Source organism: Ambystoma mexicanum, chromosome 6q (assembly GCF_040938575.1).
Source record: "Ambystoma mexicanum isolate Mex_15411 chromosome 6q, UKY_AmexF1_1, whole genome shotgun sequence".
Taxonomy (NCBI): Eukaryota; Metazoa; Chordata; class Amphibia; order Caudata; family Ambystomatidae; genus Ambystoma; species Ambystoma mexicanum.
In genome coordinates, this window is record NC_090937.1 from 1623049058 (window position 1) to 1623075755 (window position 26698).

The 26698-nt window shown below is 47.4% G+C and overlaps 1 protein-coding gene and 1 long non-coding RNA gene across 2 annotated transcripts in view; one reads left to right on the forward strand and one right to left on the reverse strand.

The window, feature by feature from the left end:
• Positions 1-18836, reverse strand: part of LOC138515670 (uncharacterized) — a 37295-nt gene extending 18459 nt beyond the window's left edge. Inside the window, exon 1 of the long non-coding RNA XR_011282148.1 lies at positions 18204-18836. This is a non-coding gene — a long non-coding RNA (uncharacterized lncRNA). The remainder of the gene's footprint in view (positions 1-18203) is intronic.
• Positions 18837-24766: 5930 nt separating this feature from the next.
• LOC138515392 (trichohyalin-like) lies at positions 24767-26488 on the forward strand. Its single transcript, XM_069630250.1, has one exon. The coding sequence runs from the start codon at positions 24767-24769 to the stop codon at positions 26486-26488; it is 1722 nt and encodes a 573-aa protein (XP_069486351.1).
• The last annotated feature ends 210 nt before the right edge of the window (positions 26489-26698 follow it).

Below are 26698 nucleotides of genomic sequence, written 5' to 3' on the forward strand. Positions count from 1 at the left end.
AGGACAGAAACTGGCAGTGGGGGATGTAAAGGCCCTTCTAATATCAATATTGGGGGATGCAGCAGATGACATCTGGAAGAGAGCAGGCTTCCCCGGGGTCACAATAACAAACACATCACACGATGGGGCACCATTCGCAAACTGCAGACATGCATTATGGCAAGCGCTGAGGGTACAGCACCCAGACACATCAGACATAGGAGCAATTACCTCACGCAAGATGCGTGAGAATGAAGATCCTGTTGATTATATCCAGAAAATTCAAGAGAAGTGGGGTATGGAAACTAGAGAACAATGGGACAAAACACCAGCAATATTCTATCATATACTAATACAAGGGCTCCCAGAAGCAGTTCAGAAACAACTGAAGAAAGTAGTGGGGATGGAAGCAAAAGCATGGCCAGAAATACAACTGACGATAGTACATCATTGTAGGACATGGCAAGAAAAGATGAAACAAAAGGAAGAGGATAGGAAAACGGAAGAGGCTAAATTGGTACAGAAAAAACTTACTAAATACACGATGGAAGGTGCACTAATAACTACACCTGCAACAATGACTCAAAACCCCACACAAGTAGTGGATGCACAAGATCCCTCCCAAATACAATCATCACAGATTGTAGCACAACAGCTGCTACCACCCCAACCATACACAACTAACATGGGAGGAGGATACTCAACGCCAGGAGCTGGATATTATAATTACAAAAGGGGAAGGGGAGGAATGGTGAGTGGGAGGGGATACGGCTATAACACACAACAGCAAGGGGGAGGATTCAGAAATTTCTACCCCACCGGGCAACCAGTATACCAGGACAATTCAGGACGCTTTCCATGTCAGAACAGGGAACCACCGGTATGTTGGATTTGCGGATTAGTAGGGCACATGTCACGCACATGTAGAGTGAGACCAGGCACACAATCATGGGGAGGACAGGGACAAGAGCCTACAAGGGAACAACAGGACATCCAACAACAGCAGGCACTGCAACCGGGAAATGTGCAGCAACAACTAGTAACACAACAACAGCCACAGGCATATTCACTGCCACAACAACAGGTAGCAATAACACAACAGCCCCAAGTGCAGCAAGTACAGCAACCTGCCCAAATTCAAGACCATAACATAACCTCTACCAATACACAATTACAGCAAACACAACCTGGAAGGGTGACGGTCCTGGGACACAACCCTTACACGGGAAGTGGTCAATCATTATAACCACAATAGGACAGCCCACAGACGGCCTTGGTGTGTCCCATTCTGTCGGTAACACCTAATAGTGCGGAGGAACCACGCATAGAGGTAACGATAGGTGACAAAAAATTATCATTCCTTGTTGACACCGGGGCGACCCGGTCTTGCATAAGGGAAGGTAAATTTAAGATGTCAGGTGAAGCCATGAACACCCAAGGATTCTCTGGGGCTAGGGGGTTGGTTCCCTTTACTGATAACATTCCCTTATCAATAGGGGATTATGACATGTCAGTCCCGCTTTTATATTCTAGGGCCTCACCAGTAAACATACTGGGGAGAGACATAATGAGCAGGTTGAATATGACAATCTCATTTACAGAGGACGGCATAATTTGCTCCACTCCAGGAATAAACATGCTCACTGCACAACAAATTATGCAAGCATACTGTGGACAGACAGTGATTAGGGCTGAGCCAGTAGATGGTGAACTGTTCCAGTACGGAACAGAAATGGCATTTGCATGGATGCCAGGAATAGAAGGAAAGATCTGGAGGAGGCCAGCAGCCTATTTGTTTAGACCAGAAACACCAACCAATGAACCAGAAGGAAAGGTGATTTCAGTGAGCATAGAGAGCATTATAGCAACTGCTGATTATATCGCAGTACATGCCCAAGACAGAGAAGGAAAAGCATGGAGGGCAGTGATAGCCCTAGCAGAGGGATGCAGGCTCACCTAGGTGTCAGACGAGGAGCTCTTCTCAGAAGAAAAGGAAGAAGGTGAAATGGTATTTATGATGAGTGTAGAAATATGGCTAAGAGTGACATACAAACAAGTGGCACAGAAAATTGCAATGGCACTTGAAGCACCCACATCCACCCCAGTTCCCTTCTTTGAAGAGGATATGGCAAAAGTACCAACATCATTATGGACTACTAGTCCCTATGACATGGGGTGCATAAAAAGTATAGGGGGAGTAAGAATAAAATTGAAAAAAGGTGCAATACTCCCCAGAGTGAAGCAATACCCACTATCAAAAGAGGCAGATGAGGGCATATATGAAACAATAACGGCCCTTATAAATAATGCCATATTGGTACCATCAGAATCACCATGTAACACAGCTGTATACCCAGTGCGCAAAGCTAAAGGATGGTCTTGGCGCTTCATCCAGGACCTCAGGCCCTTGAACAACATAGTGGAAGCAGAATACCCCATAGCAGCAAACCCGGCCACAATATTGTGTTGCATTCCAGCAGAGGCATCACGATTTACAGTGATAGACCTCAAAAATGCCTTTTTTCTCAATACCCCTGCACCCAGACTCACAAGATCTAACAAGCTTCACGTACAGAAACACAAAATGGAAACACACCAGATTGCCACAAGGGTACTGCGAGTCACCCTCAATTTTCAACAGAGTAATACAGATGGACTTGGGTAACATTGAAGTGGAAAGCACAGTGTTGCACTATGTTGATGACATAATAATTTGCAGCACAAGCGAAAAAAGATGCAGAGAGGGCTCATTGAAGATGCTGACAATATTGGCTGAAAAGGGTTACAAGGTAGACAAAGAAAAGTTACAGTACTGTCAGGAACAGGTACTATACATTGGTCAGCACATATCCCAATACGAAAGAAAGATTGCACCACAAAGAGCACAGGCCATATCAAAAAAGCCGTTGCCCCAAACAGTGAGGGAACTGCAGCAGTTCCTGGGACTATGCAACTACTGTAGAGCATGGGTATTTGATTACAGCTCATACAAAGGACCCCTACTTGAGGCATTAAAAGAAGCTAACAAAGGGGAAAAAAATTGGGGTGGACAATGGAAATGAAAGAGGCCTTTGATGAACTGAAATATGCAATATCAACTGCTCCAGTACTGGCCACCCCAGATTATGAACAACAATTCTTTATATTTTCACATTGCGCCTCAGCAGTAATGAAAGCAGTGTTGGCTCAAAAAACAAGCATGGGTTACAAACCAGTAGCATTTTACAGTGGTCACTTGGATCCTGTGATGTTAGGACATTTCCCTTGCGAACAAGGTCTCGCCGCAGCTGCCTTTGCGGTAGAGAAAGCATCATCAATCACAATGGAGTGCCCAGGACATTTCCCTTGCGAACAAGGTCTCGCCGCAGCTGCCTTTGCGGTAGAGAAAGCATCATCAATCACAATGGGGTGCCCAACCACACTATTTGTGGAACATGCACTATTTGCAATATTGAACAAGCCTAAGTCCACACTAACCACGCAGAGAGTGTCAAGTTATGAGATCATCTTATCTAGACCAGAATTATCAATTGTTAGATGCAGCACAGTTAATCCTGCAAGGTTTATAGCGGAAGTAATTGAGGAAGGAGACTATGCACATGATTGTACACAGACTACTGAAATGTACTCATGTACTAGAAAAGTTGAAGAGGACGCACTAGATGGAGGAGAGCTCTTGTTCATTGATGGGTCATCAACAATAGACCAAAGTGATGGGATAAGGAGAACTGGGGCATCAGTGGTAAAAATGACAGAGGAACCGGTGTGTGTGGCTGTGAAATGCATACAATTACCACAACATTACTCTGCTCAAGCACTGATCTTGGCGTTGAAGGAAAGCTTTGACAAAAGAGTGACTATATATTCTGAAAGCGCATATGTCACGTCTACTGTCCACACAGGATTGTCCAAATGGAGGAGAAGAGGGTTTAGGAGAGCTGACGGCACCCCTGTGCAACATGCTCTCTTATTAGCTGAACTAACTGAAGTAATAAATGACCACCAAGAATTAGCTTTGGTCAAATGTACCGCACACACTAATGGAGAAGATCATATCTCAAAAGGAAATGCAGCAGCAGACACACATGCAAAGTATGCTGCATATTTTGGTGAGATATGGAACCCCCCACAGTCAGAGAGAGGGAGAGGGAGGGGGATAGCTAAAGAGATGTTGATAAGAGAAGGGTACACCCATCTTCCAGCCACACAGATAATGGAGTTACAAGCAGCTGCACCAATGGCAGAAAAAGAAATATGGGTAAAAAGAGGATGTACAATGTCACCAACTGACGCACTATGGCGCCAGGGTAACACTGGAAAGATGGTAATGCCATTGACACTATTGAACACCGCCCTGAGCCAACTCCATCACCCAGCCCACACAGGCAAGGAAGTTATTGCAGCACGAATTAGGGAAGACTGGTTCTGTCCCGAAATTCCCATGTGACAAATTTTATCAGCAATTGTCTCACATGTCAACAATTTACGGCCGGTCACACGCTGAAAGTGAAAAAAGGTACTATATCCCGGCCAGAGGGACCCTTCCTGCACATCCATATTGAATATGTTGATATGATCAACGTATGTCAAGGAAATAGGTATATGATTGTATTAGTATGCCCATTTTCCAGGTGGATTGAGGCAGCACCGTGCTCACATCCAGATGCATTTAGAGCAGCTAAATTTCTAGTGAGGGAGGTTTTCCCCAGGTGGGGAGTGTGCGAGGTACTGCGGTCGGATAATGGCCCGCATTTCGCTAATGAAATGTTCCAGCACATCACATCCTTACTGAACATCAAGCATACATTTGCATGTGCATATCACCCACAGGCCAACGGTTTATATGAACGCCTGAATGGCCTACTAAAGGAGGCAATTGCAAAGATACAGCAAACAACAAAGAAGAGTTGGTTGTATTGCCTTCCGCTAGCTCTATTTGAGCTGATGAATAGACCAGGCTCCGACCACCACCTCACTCCTCATGAGGTGGTGACCGGACGACAAATGCGCCTTCCTCTAACGCCAACATCAAGGGCATTCACAGACTATGAAAACACTGCAACTGTTCTTGGTGATGAAATGTACCAATATGTGTCTTCTTTGGTTACTAGTGTAGTGTTTGTGTCTCAACAGCTCGAGCGCACGCGGGCGGGTCTAAGAGTGATCAACAAGAAGACGTGGATAAAGAATTGGAAAAGGAAAAACTGTGCAAAATTGCTAAAGGCGATCACGTGCTACTCCGCCATTTCAATAGAAAGTGGAACAGCCCACGCTTCACTGGCCCCCAGCTGGTAGAGGAGGTATCTACGAGAGCAGTAAAGTTGCAGGACAAACGTGCCTGGAATCACCTACACAACGTAAAAATCTGCAAACTCCAGACCCGCCCTAGCATTACCGACAGGGCCATTGGAAGAACAGCAACAGCGTCACCCACGGAGGAAGAGACTTATACCACAGCTGACGACCTAAGTGTCTCCATACCCTGCCACCCCCCAGATTCCCCAGAGACAACTACTGAAATAGAAACTGGTAATTCCCATACCGCCCACCCCATGGTCACACGATCAAGGAGTAAAGATACTTCCGCCAGTTGAACCCCAAACCCCCTGCCCATCGACCCCCTACCCACTACAGTAACCACCCAATTGAAGGCCATTGTCTTGCACATATACACATGTAAACACTTGAATGTTCTCTTTTTTCTTTCTCGCACATGCAGGTACCCCGTATTATATTATTGCTAAGAAAACAGATAACTAACAAAGTTCATTGCCCAGGAGTAGATGCTACCCTCAGACGATAACTGCCCTGAAGAGCTATCACACCAATTTGTCTATCACATAAAAAGGCCCAAGTACCTGAAAAGAATGAGGGTACGTGTCTACTACACAGCATTTATCTTGGCCATAGAACAATCAATGCCCCATCTTCACCAACACTTGCCTGCCCTAAGAGACAGATCGCTTAGATTGGCGTGGGAACAGCTCTTCGCCTGGGCACTGAACGACTACTTGATAGGGAGAGCTTGAAAACAACAACTAACACTAATAACAAGCCTATTGAGAATTTTCAGGCGGGCAACTTTAACGTCGCAAGAATAAGCTGCCGGACTGCAGCAAGGTAAGAGCAAAATGCCGGTGAGACTAGCTTTTGTAATAAAGATGAGAGGGATTTTGATGATCACCGGATTTTTGGCTGCCTCTGTATCGCAGAAAAGTTATGCTATCAATATTTTGGCTGTACCCAAACCTAATATACCCTCACCCACGGCTGCAACAGGCTTCACATCAGGTGGTACTAGCAAGATCCCACATAAGGGAAATAAAGTTAAACGCAGCACATACTCAGATAATAAAGGTATTGCTAACTACATAACAGATTCAGCACACGTCTCGAACAACATGTGGTACCAACACATGACCCAAATAGGTAAGCAGACAACAGAAGACAGCTGCTGCGTCTGCTCATTGATCCCATACGCCATGAGCGCTTCTCGACCTTTCGTTGCCACGGAAATAGATGAAAAGACAGCACGATGTATAGTATACTTGGCACTGTTCCAAACGAAAGGGAGATTTCAAGGGACGGTGGTGAACATGGTGTGGAAAACGCGAGACACATATCCATACGAAAACAACTTCCTCAAGACTTATTTGAGTTACCACAAGACCAGTTTGCATGCTGAAGCATTCAGATATATGACAAGCGGCCCTGAAAAGGGAGAAACAAAGAAAGTAACACTACAATACCTACCATGTGACTGGTACGCCACTGAAGTTCCTGGTAAACAAGGATGTTGGGAAAGACCACTGGTAACAATAACAGGGAAGGTGTACATGGACAATAAATGGGACACAGGAGTGGTTGGCAGCAACATGGTAACAAGAGAAAATATTGCTGAACACAATAATAGATGTTGAATGATTTGGATCAAGTACGTACTCATGCTAACGTGGATAGAGAAGGATGAAGACCCAATAAGCATACTGCCGCTGTCTGCACCTAAGATATGCTACCAACATAGAGGAGAAGTGGACGTGGGATACAACACCAACTGTGCAAGCGCGACGGAGTTACCTGAGGGGGGAGCAGGAACAGCAGTATTAATGGACCATTACTGGGCCTGCGGAGACAAGGCATACCACACACTGCCCCCTCTGTGGAATGGTATATGCACAATGGTACACGTTAATGTACCATCACTAGTGGTGCCCCAGAAACATGTGAACGTGGCGAACTTCCCTAAAATGGATGAAGGAAACAAGAGGAAGAAGAGATCTGTAGAACCTCAGAAGGGGTCAGAGAACGAAAACAACAGCAACAACTATGACAGGAAATTACCTATGGGGAAGGTCGGAAACAGCACTCACTTCAATCCCACCAGAACACAGACTATTCAGCAGAGCAGCAATGTTCTTCTCCTCAATGATACATCCGGGACTACAAATCTTACACAAACGCAAAATGGCTCCAGATAACTCGATGGGAACTAATGATGACAATTAATTCTACAGTAAATGGATTTAACGCAATAAAAGAGGAACTGTGAGCAGTGAGGATGGTAGCACTACAGAACAGATATGTACTGGACCTCCTTACAGCAATGGAAGGAGGAGTTTGCGCAAAGATAGGACATTCATGCTGCACATTCATTCCTGCTAACGATGCTGACAATGGTACACTGACAGAAGCAGTATCACAACTGGCCCAGATGCACTCCCAAATGATGAATGAAAGTAAAGGAGTGAAGAAGGATGACAGCTGGTTTTCACTGTTATGGTCATGGATGCCATCTTGGCTGTCGGACAGACTGAAGATTATAGTTGGATGCATAATACTGGCTGGAGCTGTGCTGATCATAATAAGATTTTGGAAGGCCCAGAAGGCACGCACCACAGACGAAATGATCGAAATGGTTGGTATGCACCCCTTGATGCCGGCAGATGATGGCCAGCACACAGGCACAATAATAAAAGAGAGAGAAAAACTGCGCAAACAGATCATCACCAACCACCTGGACCCACCATCTGTGAAGCTCGAAAACCCAAGAAACCCAAGGAGCTACATAGGGAAATGGGTATACTGCACACCTGGAGGAACCTGTGTATATATGTACTGGTCATTTGAAGACCATGTCAACCACTATGGGCATTTGGGAGGAGTAACTAAAATATGGAGAGTAAGAGGAGATAAGGAATAAGATATGTTTGTGGTCGACAAGTCGACCAGAGGGGGGACTGAAGTGGGAGAATGGAACAAAAGGCTCCCACCAATCCCCTCACGCCCCTGGCCTAGAGGATCGCAGCCCAGACACCCGCCACGAGAGGAGTTTGCCTTTCTACCAGACGACCAAATACCCTGGTACAGGAACATACGGATGAGCCCACCAGCCTGCCCACCAGCCTGCCCTGCCCATGCCGACACCTGCGGCATGGATGAACTCGACTGAACCATTCAACAGTAAATGAACACATCGTTAGAGATGCCATGACGACCTAGCCAATGGTCAGCACACCCGTGCAAACATGCACACTGGACACTCCCTCACCAATCCACACTGACGCGCATCTTTATTATTTTTCACATAGGTTTTTCAAAATGCAGAATGAGCCCGGCGAGAACAGACAGTCAAGGGCACAATGTTGCAAACTCGCATGCCACAAGCCGAAGCCAAGGTCACACCTGCAAACTAAGCCAGACACACAGTGGAAGATGCAATATTAAATGTGCAGAATTCTGCCTCAACCACGGTCTCTCCTCACGTGACCAAGCCGAACCTGACAGGGTGCCAGGCCCAGGAGGAGGGAGGCGTCTGGATACCACGGTTTTAGACACAGGCAGCAACAATTAAGCGACTCAATGGACATCTGCGGCAGTGGGAGTAGTCTGCCCTCCAGCATATGAACAAATCCTTGCATTGTCTGCCCATACCCATAGTTATACATTGTTGCAAATGACAGGTGCACCACGAGCTGGGAACAGCGATGGTCCCAGACTGGGGGGATCGCGAGTGGACCAATCAGAACATTGGGCTCTTATCACTGACGCCATTAACATTAGCCAATCCTCAGGGGTCTTCATGTAACAATTTTCATGTATCTAATTGAAGGGACAACCCAAGTATACCACCTGACTGACCCTCAAGCACTAACAATGTTCTCTATACGTATGCTATACTAACCCTACCACTTGTGGAACCAATCCAGAGTGGCGATAGGTTTTTTGCTAACTTTCCCAGGTGACGCAAGTAGCGCGTCATACTAAGGTAAAAAGGGCCTGCGAGCCCCACAGAGGGAGAGAGTGTGTCAGGACGGACGCGTACGATCCTTGACACATCCCTGCCATTTGTTTCATAAACAGCAGAATCACCTTGCTTCTTGCGTGTGCCTCATACTCATTTTTTGGGATACACGAGAGGAGTTGGGGCCTCCCTACCCGGAGGTCCGCGGACGGCCCAGCCGACCCCGGGAGAATTTCCCCCCGACAAATGGATTCTGGGCACTTTGTCCCAGGCATTACCCGGACACCGGATTTGCCCACTGAAGCCACCTCCTGTGGTATGGACTTAGGTCATGCACGGGGCACCCCATTGTCACTTGATGAACCAAATGGGCATGGCATGTGGCTGTGCGCACGGCAACTGTTGTCCACCTGATATGGCTAACTTGCATAGCTTGTGCCCATATCCAATGGCTGATTTCTTTGAGCAAGACATGACCTTTGACCATGCCCTTCACACATCACACACTCAAGCAGCCTTACCCAATGGCCATATTCGCCTGGGGAATGGACCTTTCCCACACCCATGGCAACCCCGGGTCACTTGCAATGCCAACTGGGCATGTGGCAGTTGTGCTTGGGGCATGTGAATGTGTTTGGTATGCAGCCATATCAAGTGGCCACTTTGCCCACGCCATGGTCTGTCCTAGGCACTGCAAAGCCGCCCGTCATGGATACTGGGTATGACCTGTGGCCATGGCTAGTCTGTGAGCTACTACTGTCCCTTAGATCCCTACCTTGGTTTGAGCCAGACATGCAGTGCCAACTTCACACAAGCAGACTTCTATTGTTGGGTTGGGCTACTGCTAGCTCTAGGGCAGGTCCACTGATCCTGCTCCCAATTGTCCCTGCCAGATTTCGTTTGCTTGTGCCTATGCTGAATATAGTGGGACACACCCCACCAATCCGTGATTACATTGACAGGCCCTTCAAAAGGCTTCCTAGGCCATAAACCAATCCGAATGTCTGTCGTTGATTTAACCAATCAAGCTGCCACATACTGAAATGTGTACAGCTCGGGTCTTCGGGGGAAAATGGGTAAGAAAAATGGCCCTGAGGGTCCATGACAAAGGTTTACAAGCCAAGATATCTGTACAGTCGCTTTTGCTGTAGATGAGAGCAAAGACTGCCCTACGATAATTTGTGTTCGAAACGCACGTTTTCTTCGATCTATGGCCCCCCGGATGGACCTGCTGAAAACAATCAAAAAATATTTCAAATTTAGACGTATATTGTTTGGAAACGTTTATGCATTTTCATGCAACGTCATCAAAGTTAAGTCAAAAAGTGCTCTTCGTTTGGGGAATCCCAGTTAATGATAACTACATAAGCACTGTCACAGAGCCTGTAATGTTAGAGAGCTGTGGTAGCGACACTACATGAAGGTTACAGGAGACTTTACCACCCAGGACATCAGAACATGTGCCTCTGTAACTTACTTCACCAAAGTTACAAAATACTTTTCATGGCACAGCTATATACATAGATGCCAATGTGTGTCAATGGTCAAGGATGTTGTCGTGTAAAGAGATAATGTGCTCAAGAGTAGTGTTTTTTTCAAATACCCACAAAACATAAATATCTCTATCAATTGACTGGAACAATGTATCTGTTTCGATGTTCGATCTTTGAAGCTGGTCAAGCGGCACAGCGTAGAGCGCTCGCTTTGACTTTCGTGGCTAACGCAGGTTTGAATCCCAGCAGGCGCCAAACTCAGCCTTTCATTCTTCGAGGTCGATAAATGAGGGTTCGTAGCGCTATATAAATGCCAAAATAGTTTATTATTATTATTTTTGAAGCATACACCCAGACATTACTGCAAACAGGTATTTACCATATAAATCTATAATTGGGACAGAGGCTACTGTGCACTCCATGATATGGCACACACTGCAGTCTCGCAATTACTGGTTGTGTACTGTCTCACAGTGGTATGTGTACTGTTCTGTGTTTCTGGGTGCTTTTCCATTTGACACATGCAGCAGTTGCACAGTTAGTGGTGTTTGTTGTGTCGCATCAGGCCCTCTGAAATAAGAGACTTTGAATGGCAAAGAGACTTTGGCTAAGAAGGTTCTGATGTTGAGGTTTTGAACTGCATCCTCGTGCTAGAGAAGCCAAAGCGCGTGCTAAGCTTGAGTGCGCTGCCTTGTCCCCTGCTGAAAACATGGAGGAGGGAAGCCAATGTCTTGAATATCCTGACATATCATTTCTTGAACATTTTCCTTTTGCATAACATTGTTTGCCTCACTATTTGTAGCTAGAAGTAAGGATTGGCAATAGGTTTTCTAGTATAGGCCCTATTATTTTGAAAAGACTCTACTAGGACTGCGTTATTATTAGATTGTCATAGCTTGCTCCGATCTTTAGATTTAGGATTAGATAGGCATTTTTGCAAACCCATTTGAAGTTCAATAAACACCCTTGAACAGAAATGGGTGGTCTCAGGCGCACCCTCTGACAAACTGGCCTGGGTCCTTCTCCAACGGCAATATAGACTCTACACCCGGTCCAAGAAAAGAGTCCATATTCAAGCCTGCATGTCTGCGGCATATAACAACACGGCCAAACCTTTCAAAGTCTGCAAGGAATTGGGCAACCCTTCAGCATTCACTGCACCCACCCATGCCCTTAGCTCATCATTGCCAGCACATTTCACCTAAAAAACCATGCACATTCTTTCCTCTCTCAATCTTTCACCCACACATGCATCAACTTCCTCTGAGCCCTCTTTGGCCTCTTACACTCTAACCCCCTCTCTGTTTTCCTGCTTTTTCCCCCATCACACCTGAGGAGGTCACTAAGCTAGATCGGTTTATGAAAGCCTCTTCCAAACAGGTGGACCCTTGCCCTTCCAAAACTATCAAGGACAACATTGACTCTCTAGATCCAGCCTTGGTGGACCTCTGCAACCTCTCTTTCGCCTCTGGAGTTTCCCCCTCCTCTCTCAAACAGTCTCTGGTGCACCCACTACTCATAAAACCTTCTGCTGATCCTTCTATCCCAGCAAGCTACCGTCCTATTTCTATCACTCCTTTCCTGGGAAAATTACTGGAGAAGTTGGCTATCGCTCAGTTTATTCACCACACTAAATCTGTTGGTTGTCTCCATGATCATCAGTCTTGCTTCAGAGCATCCAGAGGCATGGTAATTGCTCTTCTGAGCAACTATGAACACCTGCTCTCAAATCTTGACTCTAACTCTCCTTCTGTCCTCATTCTCCTTGACCTCTCCTCCGCTTTTGACACAGTGAACCAGAACACCCTGATCAATCATCTACGTGATACACTGGGCATCACTGATTAGGCCCTGGTGTGGGTTACCTCCTTTCTCTATGACCGTGCATCCCAGGTAGAACTAGTACCCTTTCTCTCTGCTATCACTCTCTCTGCTAGCAGGGTCCCTCATTTACATTGGGAATGTGCAAGTGCATAGGAAAGGGAAAGGGGAAAAGTGCATGGAAGGGGGAGAGTGGAAAGTACGGAGCGGAGGAGAACATATAAATAATAATAAAAATAAATAGATAATAGAGGCAATAAACAGTGGTAGTCAGCAAGTGCTGTGTTTAAGGCAGCAGACTTGGTAAGTTTGTTAAGTGCAGGAAAAAGAAAGAAATTGGGTGTGTGAAGAACTGTATGGGTACAGATACAGTCCCCAGTGCAAGGGGTGGCCAGGAGGCAGTGCAGGAGGGTGGCAGGGTGAGCAGGTACCTGGGCCCAGGGGACAGAGGGTGGCCGGGTGCATGGTGCCAAGAGAGCAGCTTAGCAGGGGAGAGGGGAAGCAAAGGCAGAAGCAAAGAGGAAGGTCTTGAGGAGCTTCCGGAACCAGAGATGGTTCTCCTCAGGTTTTAAAGTGGCAGGGAGGCTGTTCCAGAGGGAGGCCCTCAGGGATCTAACCTAGCCCCCTGGAACTGCAATATCTACATGGCCGTCTTGGCCTACTTGATCTCTTCCAACTTTCAGTGTTATGCGGATGACAATCCGTTCTTCTTCAAGCTACCCTCAGCTTCTTCTGCCTCCTCACTCATTCATGACTATCTGTCCACAATTCAGTCCCGTTGGGCAGCTCACAATATCTGCCTTAATGCCAGTAAGACAGAGATTATTCTCATTGGGACCCCGGCTCCCATTTTCCTACTCTCACTCTGGCCGGCCTCCCTTGGCCCTGCACACTCACTCACCAGTGAGGCAAAAAACCTGAGGGTCATCTTCGATTTCACTCTGTCCTTCTCCTCACACATCTCAGATGTATCTAAAAAATCTCACTACCAGCTGCACCTACTCCAAGGTATCCTACCTTTTCTCACTTTCCTCCAGAGACTCGTTGTCTCCAGAGCTCTGGTTCTCTCTAGACTTGACTACTGTAACAATCTCTTTCTCAATATCCCTTCTTCTACACTCAGACCTTTACAACTCATTCAGAACACTTATCCTTGGCCTCAATGCCAGGGACCGCATCTCTCCGGCACTGGAATCCCTCCACTGGCTCTCCATGGCTGCAAGGGTCAAGTACAAGACCCTCTGTATAGTTCATTTGGCCTTCTGGGGCCGGCACCCGCACTGCTTACAACACAGTCTTCCCAAATACCCCCCTCTCTGGAGCACTCCGCTCATCCTCCTCCAACTGTCTGAGAGTGAGATGTTTTACCAAACAGAGACTTGGGGCTAGATTCCTATCCTCTGAAGGGTCCACCCTCTGGAACAGTGTCCCTGCCTCTCTCCGCCTCGAGCCGGATCTCCTTACATTGCAAACTCCTCAAGACTTCCTCTTCTCCTCTGCCTTTTCTCTACCTCTCCTCTGTTAACCTCTGCTTTCTACCTTCTACCACCTCCTTCTGCTCAGCTTGCTGACTGGTCACCTGGCTCACCTCAGAACCTTAAAGGTCCCAGGCTCCCACACCAGTCCCTGCACTTGCCTCTGGGCCCTGCACTACTTGCAGCACTACACACCTCTCTAAGAGATAACACTCTGCATTTAACCCGGCCCTCCTGGACCAGGTTCAATTCCCTTCACCCTTCACTTGCACCTCCTGTCTGGATCTTACACGATCTGAATGCACCTTACACAGTAAGTCTGTTGTCTTTCTCTTCTTTTGTCTCCCCTCCCCCCCGCATTGTGCACCTAAAAGACTGGTGTTAGTGGACCATTATAAAGGCGCAATAACCTGCTCATATCCCCTCCTCTTCTAACTGCTGGTCACACACTTGCATTATTGTCAGTTCGTTATGCTTGTACCGCCCGTATCTCCCCGCCGGCCTTGCCCCCCAACTGCCTGGTAACGCACTTGAATTTGCAGAAATGTCATCAGGCCTAGTTTGCTTATTATTATTGTACATCATTCTGAAATTTCCAAGGCCTTATGAACTATTGTATCCCATGTTCCCCTCCAGCCTTGGAGTGCTTTGAAGCACTCATTTTGTGTATAAGCGCTTTATAAATAAACAATACAATACAATACATGCAGAAATTCAGTTTTTCGGTCCTCAGAGCTGGTGCGCAATGCAACATCGGGTACTCTTACAGTGAACGTAGGGCTAGGGATGGGTCCCGCTTACAAAGTGTGGATAGTGGTCAACCTCTACTGGAACCCCTCCCCCCGCTCTACTTTGTATGATTTTCAGCATTCACTCACAGCTCTTCTATTAAGTATTTGTGTACATTTTCCCTCCGTCAGTATCATTTAACTGGGGGATTCAGACTCACAATGTATTCAAACTGGTGGACTGGGTGTGGATTTTAGTAAGAAAAGAAAGGACTCCCAATGGGAGGAACTGGTTTAGTTTCCTGAAAGAATGGAATTTGTTTTTGGCAAATGGGAACATTGAGGGGGGCGTCCCGCGGGCATCAACTTGGAAGAGAGATGAGTGTTATCTCTTGCTTTCAAAGGATTTCTTTAAACAGTGTAAGCACTTCTCTGTGAAAAATGGGTACCCAAGTGATCATGCGATGCTAGAAGGTATTGTTTCACAAACTAATGAAAACTGGGAGGAATCAGATTCAGATGTACTATATGTAAACAATGGGAAGAACAGAGTGGTAAAATGTACAAGAGGGGGAAGGGTTCAATCCACAGTCTAGATTATATTATACTAACCCCATGAGTGAAAAAGATCTGACCAGAATGTGCAAACCAAAAAGCTTTGTACATTTCCTGGGCTATTTGCATCCCCTGGGTTTGGTGGGTAAACAACCCTCCTTCAAGCATAGTCATCGCTTTGAACATTGAACCTGGGGAAAGAAGAGAGAACTGAACCTGGGAAAAGAAGAGAGAACTGAGGAAAGCTTTGAAGGAGCTTACATCAAATAAAGTGGATGAACATGTGTATTGGTGGGAAGTAAAAATACAGAGAAACAGGTACATAAATTGGTCAAGATCGAATGGATATTTGCTCAATGCATCAGGATGGTGAATTGATGTTAAGGGCCATGGCTCAGACTAACTCGGACTAACTCACAAAACCTATGGTCTGTAATTAATTAACTAAATATTACTTTGGCAAAGTCATCCCGTCACTGCTATTTGGTCTAGATGCGAATCCACAGTCGAGACTAATGGATTGGGATAGACTAGAGGGCTAACTGGGGAAATCCATTTTGCATCTTGTGTTCCCATTGCCAGTTTGAGATATGAAATGGGTCTTCCGTCCATGAGATTATTGATGGAATGGCGATGGGTATCAGAACCCATCTACTGGCTGTTCTTGCTCCTCTTGGCCTCTAGAGACCTGTTCACTCCATCTTGTATAGGCCTTATCCACTGGTAATTGTCCAATACTTGGCTCTTGCAAATGTTGTCTTCTGCTTTAATCGAAGAGAAATATGTCTTATGTACATAGCTTATCTATCTGCCTCCCCTTGTGCCTTGCAATTATTCCCTGAAATAGCATCTTGATTCCAGGCCAACACAGACTCCTCTTTATTTTTCACTTGGAGTTATTTTTCCAATGTTTCCTAACTCTGCATTCCTAGTCTGTCTCTGAGGTATCTGGATTGAGTCTTGACACAAGCCAACGTCAATCCTCCTATTATGGCCGCCTTAGACACGTTATATTTTCCTCGAAAGCAAGCTTCTATAGGTCTCATCTTCCTTGCGTTACTGCATACTTAAACTTATTGGTCAGCAAGTTACTTCATCTTCTTTGTGCATATGATTACTTTATAATTTTGTACATGTTTCTCTTGTCACTAAAGTTACATCGTTACTGTTAAGTATTTTCATATCGTTTCAGTATGTCCTTCTATATCTTCTACATGACATCACTCTGCCCTCGTCAGGTTTCACTCAGCGCTCCATGATGTCCAAAGGTGTGTGCTGACATCCTTCCACTCTTTCAGTATGAGGGTATATTCGGTATGGTTGCCTGAGTGCATATCATCTCTCATACACTCGCTACGAAATAGGCACAAGACATGGGATCCCACATATAGCTCTCCTGCTGTTCCAATATGACGGTGGTGAGGGGGCAGGAGCTAGGGAAAACACATCCACCTGCTCCAAAACAAGTGCACACAGATCCAGTACCACATTTGTATGCAAAGCACTGGGGCTGAACCCATATTGGTGCATTCAAGATTAGGTACATGGCAAGTTCCAAGCACAAACCAACCTGCTTATTTTTTTTTAAACACATTTTATATGGACATAGCATAGAACTAGTGTACACAGGCCAAAGTAAAGTTTTCCATTAACACAGTAGGACCAATATATATCCTAATGGAACAGCTCCCTCTAGCGGTGGCAACAGGCAAACCTACTGCATCAGACAAACATACATCTGGACTTTTTTATATTTTTAGATAAATTACATTAGATTATCATGCATGTTAAAGGTTCTATATATGTTTAGACCTTGAATTAGTAGTAAAAGTGACTGGGCACTAGGGTGTGAAATCCATACGTCTTCATGTGTTTAGGCCACTATTTGGTACTACTGTGCATGAGTGCCACATGTGCCATTTAGTGGGCAGCTAAACATGGCAGTCCTTACTACTATGTTGCTGTTTGCAACCCCTGTGGGTTTTGTTGTAAAAATCCACAGAGGACCAGGTAGCTTCATATCACTTCTGTGGTAGAAAGTTACTTTAATACAGAGGTATTCACACTTTGGGGCGCGCCCTGGGGGCACTCCCGGGAGGGCATGGGAGCCAGCCTGAAATGTGTAAATAAATTAATATGTTTACGGGAGAAATGAAAAACCAGGGTAGGGGGAGCCCTGTGCAGGTGTGGTTTGTCTATAATGGGCAAGCGGGTATCAATCCAACTATGGAGGAGCCCCGAGTGCTCCCTCAGCTGCTTTTCCAGCTGAGGGAGCGCTCCTGGGCTGGCTGAACTGCTTCCCTTTGACAGTTCAGTTCCCCAGCTGCACTTGCTCAATGAGGCATGCAGGGCTGGGGGTGTTTTGCTACGCCAGCCTTGCACTGGAAATGCTGGCTAGGCAACTGCATGTCTGTATGAGCAAGGAGGAGCTCCTGCGCCTCCTCGCAGATACAGACAGAGCAGGCAGGAGCAGGGCATTTCAGTATTCAGACGCAGGCCTCTGCACGCATGTGCAGGAACCAGGAAGCTCTTGCTTCCCGATTCCTGTTCATGATGCAGGACCTTGAACGCTGGGGAGGAAACTTCAGGACCGGGGCAGACCGTAAGTTTATGTTCATTTATTTTATTTTATGCATATGGATGTGTGTATACTTGTGTCATGAGTAAGTGTATGGTGATGAGTGCTCGTGTGAATTTGTCAAGGCTCGTGGATCGCATAGAATATGTATACCTCCGTCTCTAAGCACCCAACAGCGATATATAGTATACTCTCTGTTCGGTTATTAGAGCCACAGGTGGCAGGAACACCAGGTTCCCCAAGTGGCTGCAAAGAAATGGGCAGGGTTAGGTAATAGTATTAACAATCCACGTGTACAAGGAAAATCAGACAGTGATCAAAACAGACACCTACCCGGAGTTGTAGACAGCCAAATTGACAGGAGTAAATCTGCACACTCTGGCTGTAAAGGAAGGGGTACCTGATCCCTCAGTGAGCTTTGCTGCAGCAGCAGAGAATGCACCTGGAGGCCAGAGCAGACAAAAGAGGGCTCACTGGACCCACCTGCAGGGTTGGATGATCAAGATTGTCACCAAAAAATGAGCAGAGTATAATCAGAGTTTGGACGATGACCAGGTAGAACAGGGAGACAAAAGTGCAAGGCAAGGGTACCAAGGGGAAGATCCAAAGGAAATCCGTTAAGCCAGTCCAAGGTCAAACAATCCAGGAAAACAATGGAACTGTGGAAACACAACCAACAAGGGCAAGGGAGAAGGCAGTCCAAAAATATAGTCCGAAGTCCAGAAACAGGATGGCAAGAAAAGCGCAAAAACAATATGAATGCCAATAGCTGGAAATACCACAGCTGAGAAGCAAGGAACTGGCGAGCCCCGTGCTTCTTCTTCTTCTTCTTAATTATCGGAAGCGTGGGCGGACCCACGCAGGCGCTTCCCCATCATATAGGATGATGTGCACCGTACCCACTAATTATTATTTGGCTCCATTTAAGCTCACAACGCCTCCCACCTCCCCGTCTGTGAGCCCCGTGCTGTTTTATGGCATTGCCATGGTGAGCGCGTCACGTGACGAGGACGTCCGTGTCACATGATGAGTGTGTCATTATTTCATCCTATGGGTGTATCCAAGAGGCGTGCATGTAGACGCTGGAGACGTAAGATCACGTGGAGCCAGAGTTTGTAATGCCTGCTTCGTCCTGTGATCGCATAGCGTTTACATGGTGATGCGTTGTTTTGATGATAAGCGCCATGGGAGCCACTGATTTTCTGAAAGGCGTCATGGGAGCTGCCAATAACGCTGTGGGTGACATAGATTCCATGGGGGCCTGGAATAGTAACCCCTTGTGTGCAATGATGAAGTATTTCCCTGTGGGCATGACAAAATTATAGAGTGCTCACTATGTGGAGAGAGAGAGAGAGAGAGAGAGAGAGAGAGAGAGAGAGAGAGAGAGAGAGAGAGAGAGTGAGAGAGAGAGAGAGAGAGAGAGAGAGAGAGAGAGAGAGAGAGAGAGAGAGAGAGAGAGAGAGAGAGAGAGAGAGAGAGAGAGAGAGAGAGAGAGAGAGAGAGAGAGAGAGAGAGAGAGAGAGAGAGAGAGAGAGAGAGAGAGAGAGAGAGAGAGAGAGAGAGAGAGAGAGAGAGAGAGAGAGAGAGAGAGAGAGAGAGAGAGAGAGAGGTGTGTGTGTGTGTCCGTGTGCAAGCGGGGAGAAGGTTTGTATGACAAAGACATTTTAAAAATGCCATTCTTGCACAATCCCCTTACTCACCTACGAAAATCAGCTCTCCTTCTCAGGTGCTGAGAAGCCCAGGGGACAGGGATGTCCAGTAAAAAATACAATGCTTTCTCCCTGGTTTCGCCAGGGCCTTGCATACACACATACTCACGTTGATTGTGTGCATGCGACATGCACGTCTTGGAAGTAAGACAACGCAGAGCAACAGAGGTTCAAATCCTGGGTCCACGCTTTGAAACCTGTTGGTATTAAGTGCATTACAAACAAACAATTATAAATAATCTTTTTACTGGAAATCTATAATAGATGTCCAATAAAAAATACCACGCCTACCCGCTGGGCCCGTCAGTGCCATTTGCAAACTGTTTTTTTTTTACCTAATGTTTTTTTTTTTAAGTATGATCTAAAATACATTTTAACCCATTATTTTAAGAAAATTCCTGGGGGCTTATCCCCACCCCCGAACCGCTTTTGATTGGCTTGGGCTCCCTCACTATTCTCGGTTGCTGTGGAATAACTGGGAGAAAAATGTATGCCCCTCCGCTTAAAAAAAATTCACCAGCTGCCCCTGGCCCTGGAACTGTACTGGGAGCGAGGTGGGCAAGCCCAGGAACTGTGGTGGGAGTAGGATGGGGTGGGGAAGCCATGGTATAGTGGTAGAAGCAGGATGAGGGAAGCCATTGTATAGTGGTGGAATCAGGATGAGGGAAGCCATTGTATAGTGGTGGTAGCAGGGTGGAGAAAGCCCCTTGACTAGGAGTGAGATGAGGGAGCCCAGAGACTGTGGTGGGAACAGGTGGGTGAGCCCAGGCACTATACTAGAAGTAGGGTGCCGTGACGGCGTGCACTATTTCATAGCCATTTGGACTTACTGTTGTAGATTAAATATTTAATTGAACGACTGTTTATTAGTGTCCTGCAGACTGGTGTTTTGAATATAAAAAGATTAGAAGAAAAAAAAAACATACAACAGCCCATCATCAGGGTTAAAGGTTGCACTTCCGCTCTGCCTATGATTCTGGGGAAATGATACCACTGATTAATAGATGAAACATCCACTACAAGAAAACAATAATTATTATAAAATGGAGCTGACAACTTGTTTTTAATGTGTCTGGTTCATGATGACGTACAAAATAAGGTAACAATTAGGATGGAAAGTAGAATTGAGGGTTTGCCGCTGGTGTGCTGCTGCAGATGGCAGCTCCGCATCTCATTTTGGGGTGAAAGGAATGCAGCAGGCCTCAGTTCCCAGCATGCAAAGCAAGGGATCATTATAAGTTGTGTCTGGCTCCTTGCGGCATTCCAATGTCCTGGACCATAACCAGAGTAGGGACCAGTGGGGCGCATGGCTCCCAAAAGCGTGAGCAGATAGCGGGGCCTGCCTGGCAGGGCCCCGGGGTCCAGAGAACTGCATTATAATTGAGATGGATGTGGGAGGGGGGACGCATGACTTCAGTCTGGAGCAATGCACGAATTATTTAATGAATTCCACGTGGGAATCTGGGAGTTGACTATCACAGTGTGCAAAAAACAGAGCTCTCGTTAAATCACGGGCTTCGAAACTGCATCGTCGCAGTTATTGGAGGAGCCCATGCGCAACTGCGCAGAGTCGCTCTGCGCGCGTTTAACTGCGCCAGTCACGGTAATTGCGTGTCATCCGTCGGGTAACGCATGAGGCGAGACTCATGAAAATCCCAAGCAAAAGTCCAGCAGCATAGTTTAAGAGACAATAAAGAAGGCCTTGGAACTGGAACAAAAATTCTAGTATACATTTATATAATATATTGAAAATGATTTTGAAAACCTTTGGTTACTGGGCATACTGGCTTCATCATACAAGAGGCCATGTTCGCCTCAATGTCTAACCAGAGGGCAAAGGTCGTGTGTCATGTCCAGGTTAGTTATTAAGCAGACCTTTGTCATTTCAGAGTAGTCTGGGAGTCGAGCTGTCATGTATGATGCCCATATTATTTATTTATTTATTTATTTATTTAGCATTTGTAGCGCATGCTAAACCCGTAGGTATCTGTGTGCTGGAGAGCAGGTAAAACACATTACAGGGTTACCACTGGCAACCATAGAAAACAATGGATTGTCATAAATCATAGTACACGTATTTACAGACATACAATATTTACATATACATCTTTCCGTCAGTACATAATCAGTCATATTTACATGTGCAACCTTATTAACATAAGTATTAAGCAAATGAGGTAGAGCAGATATATTCACATGAGTAGGTTGTGTAGGATGAGACTGTGATCATTAAGGCACAGAGGCTACACATTGTAGGTGAGGAGCCAGGCTTTCAGGTTTCTGTGGAATGAGGTGTGGAACGGGTCAGATCTAATGTCTGGAGGTAGGGTGTTCCAACCTTTGGCTGCCACAACCCTCTTCGAGAGACCCGGACCCTTTGCACTTTGTTAATTATAGCTTCTGCTTGTGCACACCCTAGTTCTGCTCCAGGGCACCCAATAATTCTCAAGCTCCCTTCTGGAGTTGGATGAGATTGGAGTCTATGTCAATGTGGACAGAGTGGAGGGTCCATAATAATTTGCAGGTCTCGCCAGTAAAATCTGACATATTAATATTTCTTATTTCTTATTTAATTGTTATTCATTGTGATCCGTTCCATGCTTGTTGATTTGGCATATGGAGATGAGAAGTGGAGCATAAGGTTGGCTTTTGCCTGGTAGACACTTCACTGCATCAAATTCGCCTTCCTCGGCAAACGCACTGAATTTTCATGCTGCCAGAGATGTGTATGGTGTTGTTGCAGAGTTGTGTAAATCTATATTACAGTGGAGTCATGTTATTTTAAAATATAAGTAAAGCGCACCTATTCCAGCTAAGTAGTGTCTGGGCACTGAGGGATGCTGATGGGGGCCAGGAGTGCTTAAAAGAAGGAGAAAAGGTTTTGAGAAGATTCTTACATAGGGGATACCGTGGGAAAAGCCTTGCCTACAAGAACGGTAACAAGGGACGTTGAGAGGAAATTGATGAGAGGAAGGACACGTGCATGAGGGGAACATGCTACACAAGTCGATGGGTGGAGAAGGAAGGCTGTAGAGTATAGAGGGTTTGTTGAGGTTGCTCGTCCTCTGTGCATGGGAATAGCATTAGCGAGATGTTTCCTGGCAGTTCAGTACTTAATATGAGTGGGGAGGCAATGGAGGTTTGCAAGGAACAGGAGGATACGAGATCAAAGTTCTTTGGAATGATGATCAAGTGAATGGCAGCCTTCTGAACCAACTGGAGAGCGGGAAGAGCATTACCGTAGTCCAAAGACGACTGGACCAAAGCAAAGAGTGCAGAAATGCATGCAGTGGGGGTGAGAAAGATGCTGCAAGAGCGGGCGCAGGAAAGGAGGAAGCACAGCCAACCCAAGGTGCAGGCGCAGGAAAGGAGGAAGCACAGCCAACCCAAGGTGCAGGCGCAGGAAAGGAGGAAGCACAGCCAACACAAGGTGAGGTTCAGGAAATGAAGAACCAAAGCCAACCCAAGGAGCCGACGTAGGAAAGAAGGAAGCACAGCCAACCCAAGGTGCAGGCGCAGGAAAGGAGGAAGCACAGCCAACACAAGGAGCAGGCACAGATTATGAGGAAGCACAGCCAACACAATGAGCAGGAAATGAGGAAGCACAGCCAACCCAAGGAGCCGGCGCAGGAAAGAAGGAAGCACAGCAAACACAAGGAGCAGGCGCAGGAAAGGAGGAAGCACAGCCAACACAAGGAGCAGGCACAGAAAATGAGGAAGCACAGCCAACACAAGGAGGAGGCGCAGGAAAGGAGGAAGCACAGCCAATACAAGGAGCAGGCGCAGGAAAGGAGGAAGCACAGCCAACACAAGGAGCAGGCACAGGAAAGGAGGAAGCACAGCCAACACAAGGAGCAGGCACAGATTATGAGGAAGCACAGCCAAAACAATGAGCAGGAAATGAGGAAGCACAGCCAACCCAAGGAGCCGGCGCAGGAAAGAAGGAAGCACAGCAAACACAAGGAGCAGGCGCAGGAAAGGAGGAAGCACAGCCAACACAAGGAGCAGGCACAGAAAATGAGGAAGCACAGCCAACACAAGGAGGACGCGCAGGAAAGGAGGAAGCAAAGCCAATACAAGGAGCAGGCGCAGGAAAGGAGGAAGCACAGCCAACACAAGGAGCAGGCGCAGGAAAGGAGGAAGCTCAGCCAAACCAAGGTGCAGGCGCAGGAAAGGAGGAAGCACAGCCAACACAAGGAGCAGGCACAGGAAAGGAGGAAGCTCAGCCAAACCAAGGTGCAGGCGCAGGAAAGGAGGAAGCACAGCCAACACAAGGAGCAGGCACAGGAAAGGAGGAAGCACAGCCAAACCAAGGTGCAGGCGCAGGAAAGGAGGAAGCACAGCCAACCCAAGGAGCAGGCGCAGGAAAGGAGGAAGCACAGCCAACACAAGTAGCAGGCACAGAAAATGAGGAAGCACAGCCAAAACAAGGAGGACGTGCAGGAAAGGAGGAAGCACAGCCAATACAAGGAGCAGGCACAGAAAAGGAGGAAGCACAGCCAACCCAAGGTGCAGGCGCAGGAAAGGAGGAAGCACAGCCAACACAAGGAGCAGGCACAGGAAAGGAGGAAGCACAGCCAACCCAAGGTGCAGGCGCAGGAAAGGAGGAAGCACAGCCAACCCAAGGTGCAGGCGCAGGAAAGGAGGAAGCACAGCCAACACAAGGTGCAGGTGCAGGAAATGAAGAACCAAAGCCAACCCAAGGAGCCGACGTAGGAAAGAGGGAAGCACAGCAAACACAAGGAGCAGGCGCAGGAAAGGAGGAAGCACAGCCAACACAAGTAGCAGGCACAGAAAATGAGGAAGCACAGCCAAAACAAGGAGGACGTGCAGGAAATGAAGAACCAAAGCCAACACAAGGAGCCGACGTAGGAAAGAAGGAAGCACAGCAAACACAAGGAGCAGGTGCAGGAAAGGAGGAAGCACAGCCAACACAAGGAGCAGGCACAGGAAAGGAGGAAGCACAGCCAATACAAGGAGCAGGCGCAGGAAAGGAGGAAGCACAGCCAACACAAGGAGCAGGTGCAGGAGAGGAGGAAGCACAGCCAACTCAAGGAGCAGGCACAGGAAAGGAGGAAGCACAGCCAACCCAAGGAGCAGGCGCAGGAAAGAAGGAAGCACAGCAAACACAAGGAGCAGGCGCAGGAAAGGAGGAATCACAGCCAACACAAGGAGCGGGTACAGGAAATGTTGAAGCACAGCCAACCCAAGGAGCCGGCGCAGGAAAGAAGGAAGCACAGCAAACACAAGGAGCAGGCGCAGGAAAGGAGAAAACACAGCCAACACAAGGAGCAGGCACATAAAATGAGGAAGCACAGCCAACACAAGGAGGAGGCGCAGGAAAGGAGGAAGCACAGCCAATACAAGGAGCAGGCGCAGGAAAGGAGGAAGCAAAACCAACACAAGGAGCAGGCACAGGAAAGGAGGAAGCACAGCCAACACAAGGAGCAGGCACAGATTATGAGGAAGCACAGCCAACACAATGAGCAGGAAATGAGGAAGCACAGCCAACCCAATGAGCCGGCGCAGGAAAGAAGGAAGCACAGCCAACACAAGGAGCAGGCGCAGAAAATGAGGAAGCACAGCCAACCCAAGGAGCCGGCGCAGGAAAGAAGGAAGCACAGCAAACACAAGGAGCAGGCGCAGGAAAGGAGGAAGCACAGCCAACACAAGGAGGAGGCACAGAAAATGAGGAAGCACAGCCAACACAAGGGGGACGCGCAGGAAAGGAGGAAGCAAAGCCAATACAAGGAAAGGAGGAAGCACAGCCAACACAAGGAGCAGGCGCAGGAAAGGAGGAAGCAAAGCCAACCCAAAGTGCAGGCTCAGGAAAGGAGGAAGCACAGCAAACACAAGCAGCAGGCGCAGGAAATGAGGAAGCACAGCCAACCCAAGGTGCAGGCGCAGGAAAGGAGGAAGCACAGCCAACTCAAGGAGCAGGCGCAGGAAAGGAGGAAGCACAGCCAACACAAGGAGCAGGCACAGAAATTAAGGAAGCACAGCAAACACAAGGAGCAGGCGCAGGAAAGGAGGAAGCACAGCCAACACAAGGAGCAGGCACAGAAAATGAGGAAGCACAGCCAACACAAGGGGGACGCGCAGGAAAGGAGGAAGCAAAGCCAATACAAGGAGCAGGCGCAGGAAAGGAGGAAGCACAGCCAACACAAGGAGCAGGCGCAGGAAAGGAGGAAGCAAAGCCAACCCAAAGTGCAGGCTCAGGAAAGGAGGAAGCACAGCAAACACAAGCAGCAGGCGCAGGAAAGGAGGAAGCACAGCCAACCCAAGGTGCAGGCGCAGGAAAGGAGGAAGCACAGCCAACTCAAGGAGCAGGCGCAGGAAAGGAGGAAGCACAGCCAACACAAGGAGCAGGCACAGAAATTGAGGAAGCACAGCAAACAAAAGGAGCAGGCACAGGAAAGGAGGAAGCACAGCCAACACAAGGAGCAGGCGCAGGAAAGGAGGAAGCACAGCCAACACAAGGAGCAGGTACAGGAAAGAAGGAAGCACAGCAAACACAAGGAGCAGGTGCACGAAAGGAGGAAGCACAGCCAACACAAGGAGCAGGCACAGGAAAGGAGAAAGCACAGCAAACAAAAGGAGCAGGCACAGGAAAGGAGGAAGCACAGCCAACACAAGGAGCAGATGCAGGAAAGGAGGAAGCACAGCCAACACAAGGAGCAGGCACAGGAAAGGAGGAAGCACAGCAAACAAAAGGAGCAGGTGCAGGAAAGGAGGAAGCAAAGCCAACACAAGGAGCAGGCACAGGAAAAGAGGAAGCACCACCAACACAAGGAGAAGGCACAGAAAAGGAGGAAGCGCATCCAACACAAGGAGCAGGCGCAGGAAAGAAGGAAGCACAGCCAACACAAGAGGCAGGCGCTGGAAAGGAGGAATCACAGCCAACACTAGGAGCAGGCGCAGGAAAGGAGAGAGCACAGCCAATACAAGGAGCAGGTGCAGGAAAGGAGGAAGCAGGCGCAGGAAAGGAGGAAGCACAGCCAACACAAGTAGCAGGCGCAGGAGAGGTGGAAGCACAGCCAAGAAAGAAAGGAAGAAGCAAAGCCAACACAAGGAGCAGGCGTAGGAAAGGAGGAAGTACAGCCAACAGAAGAAGCAGGT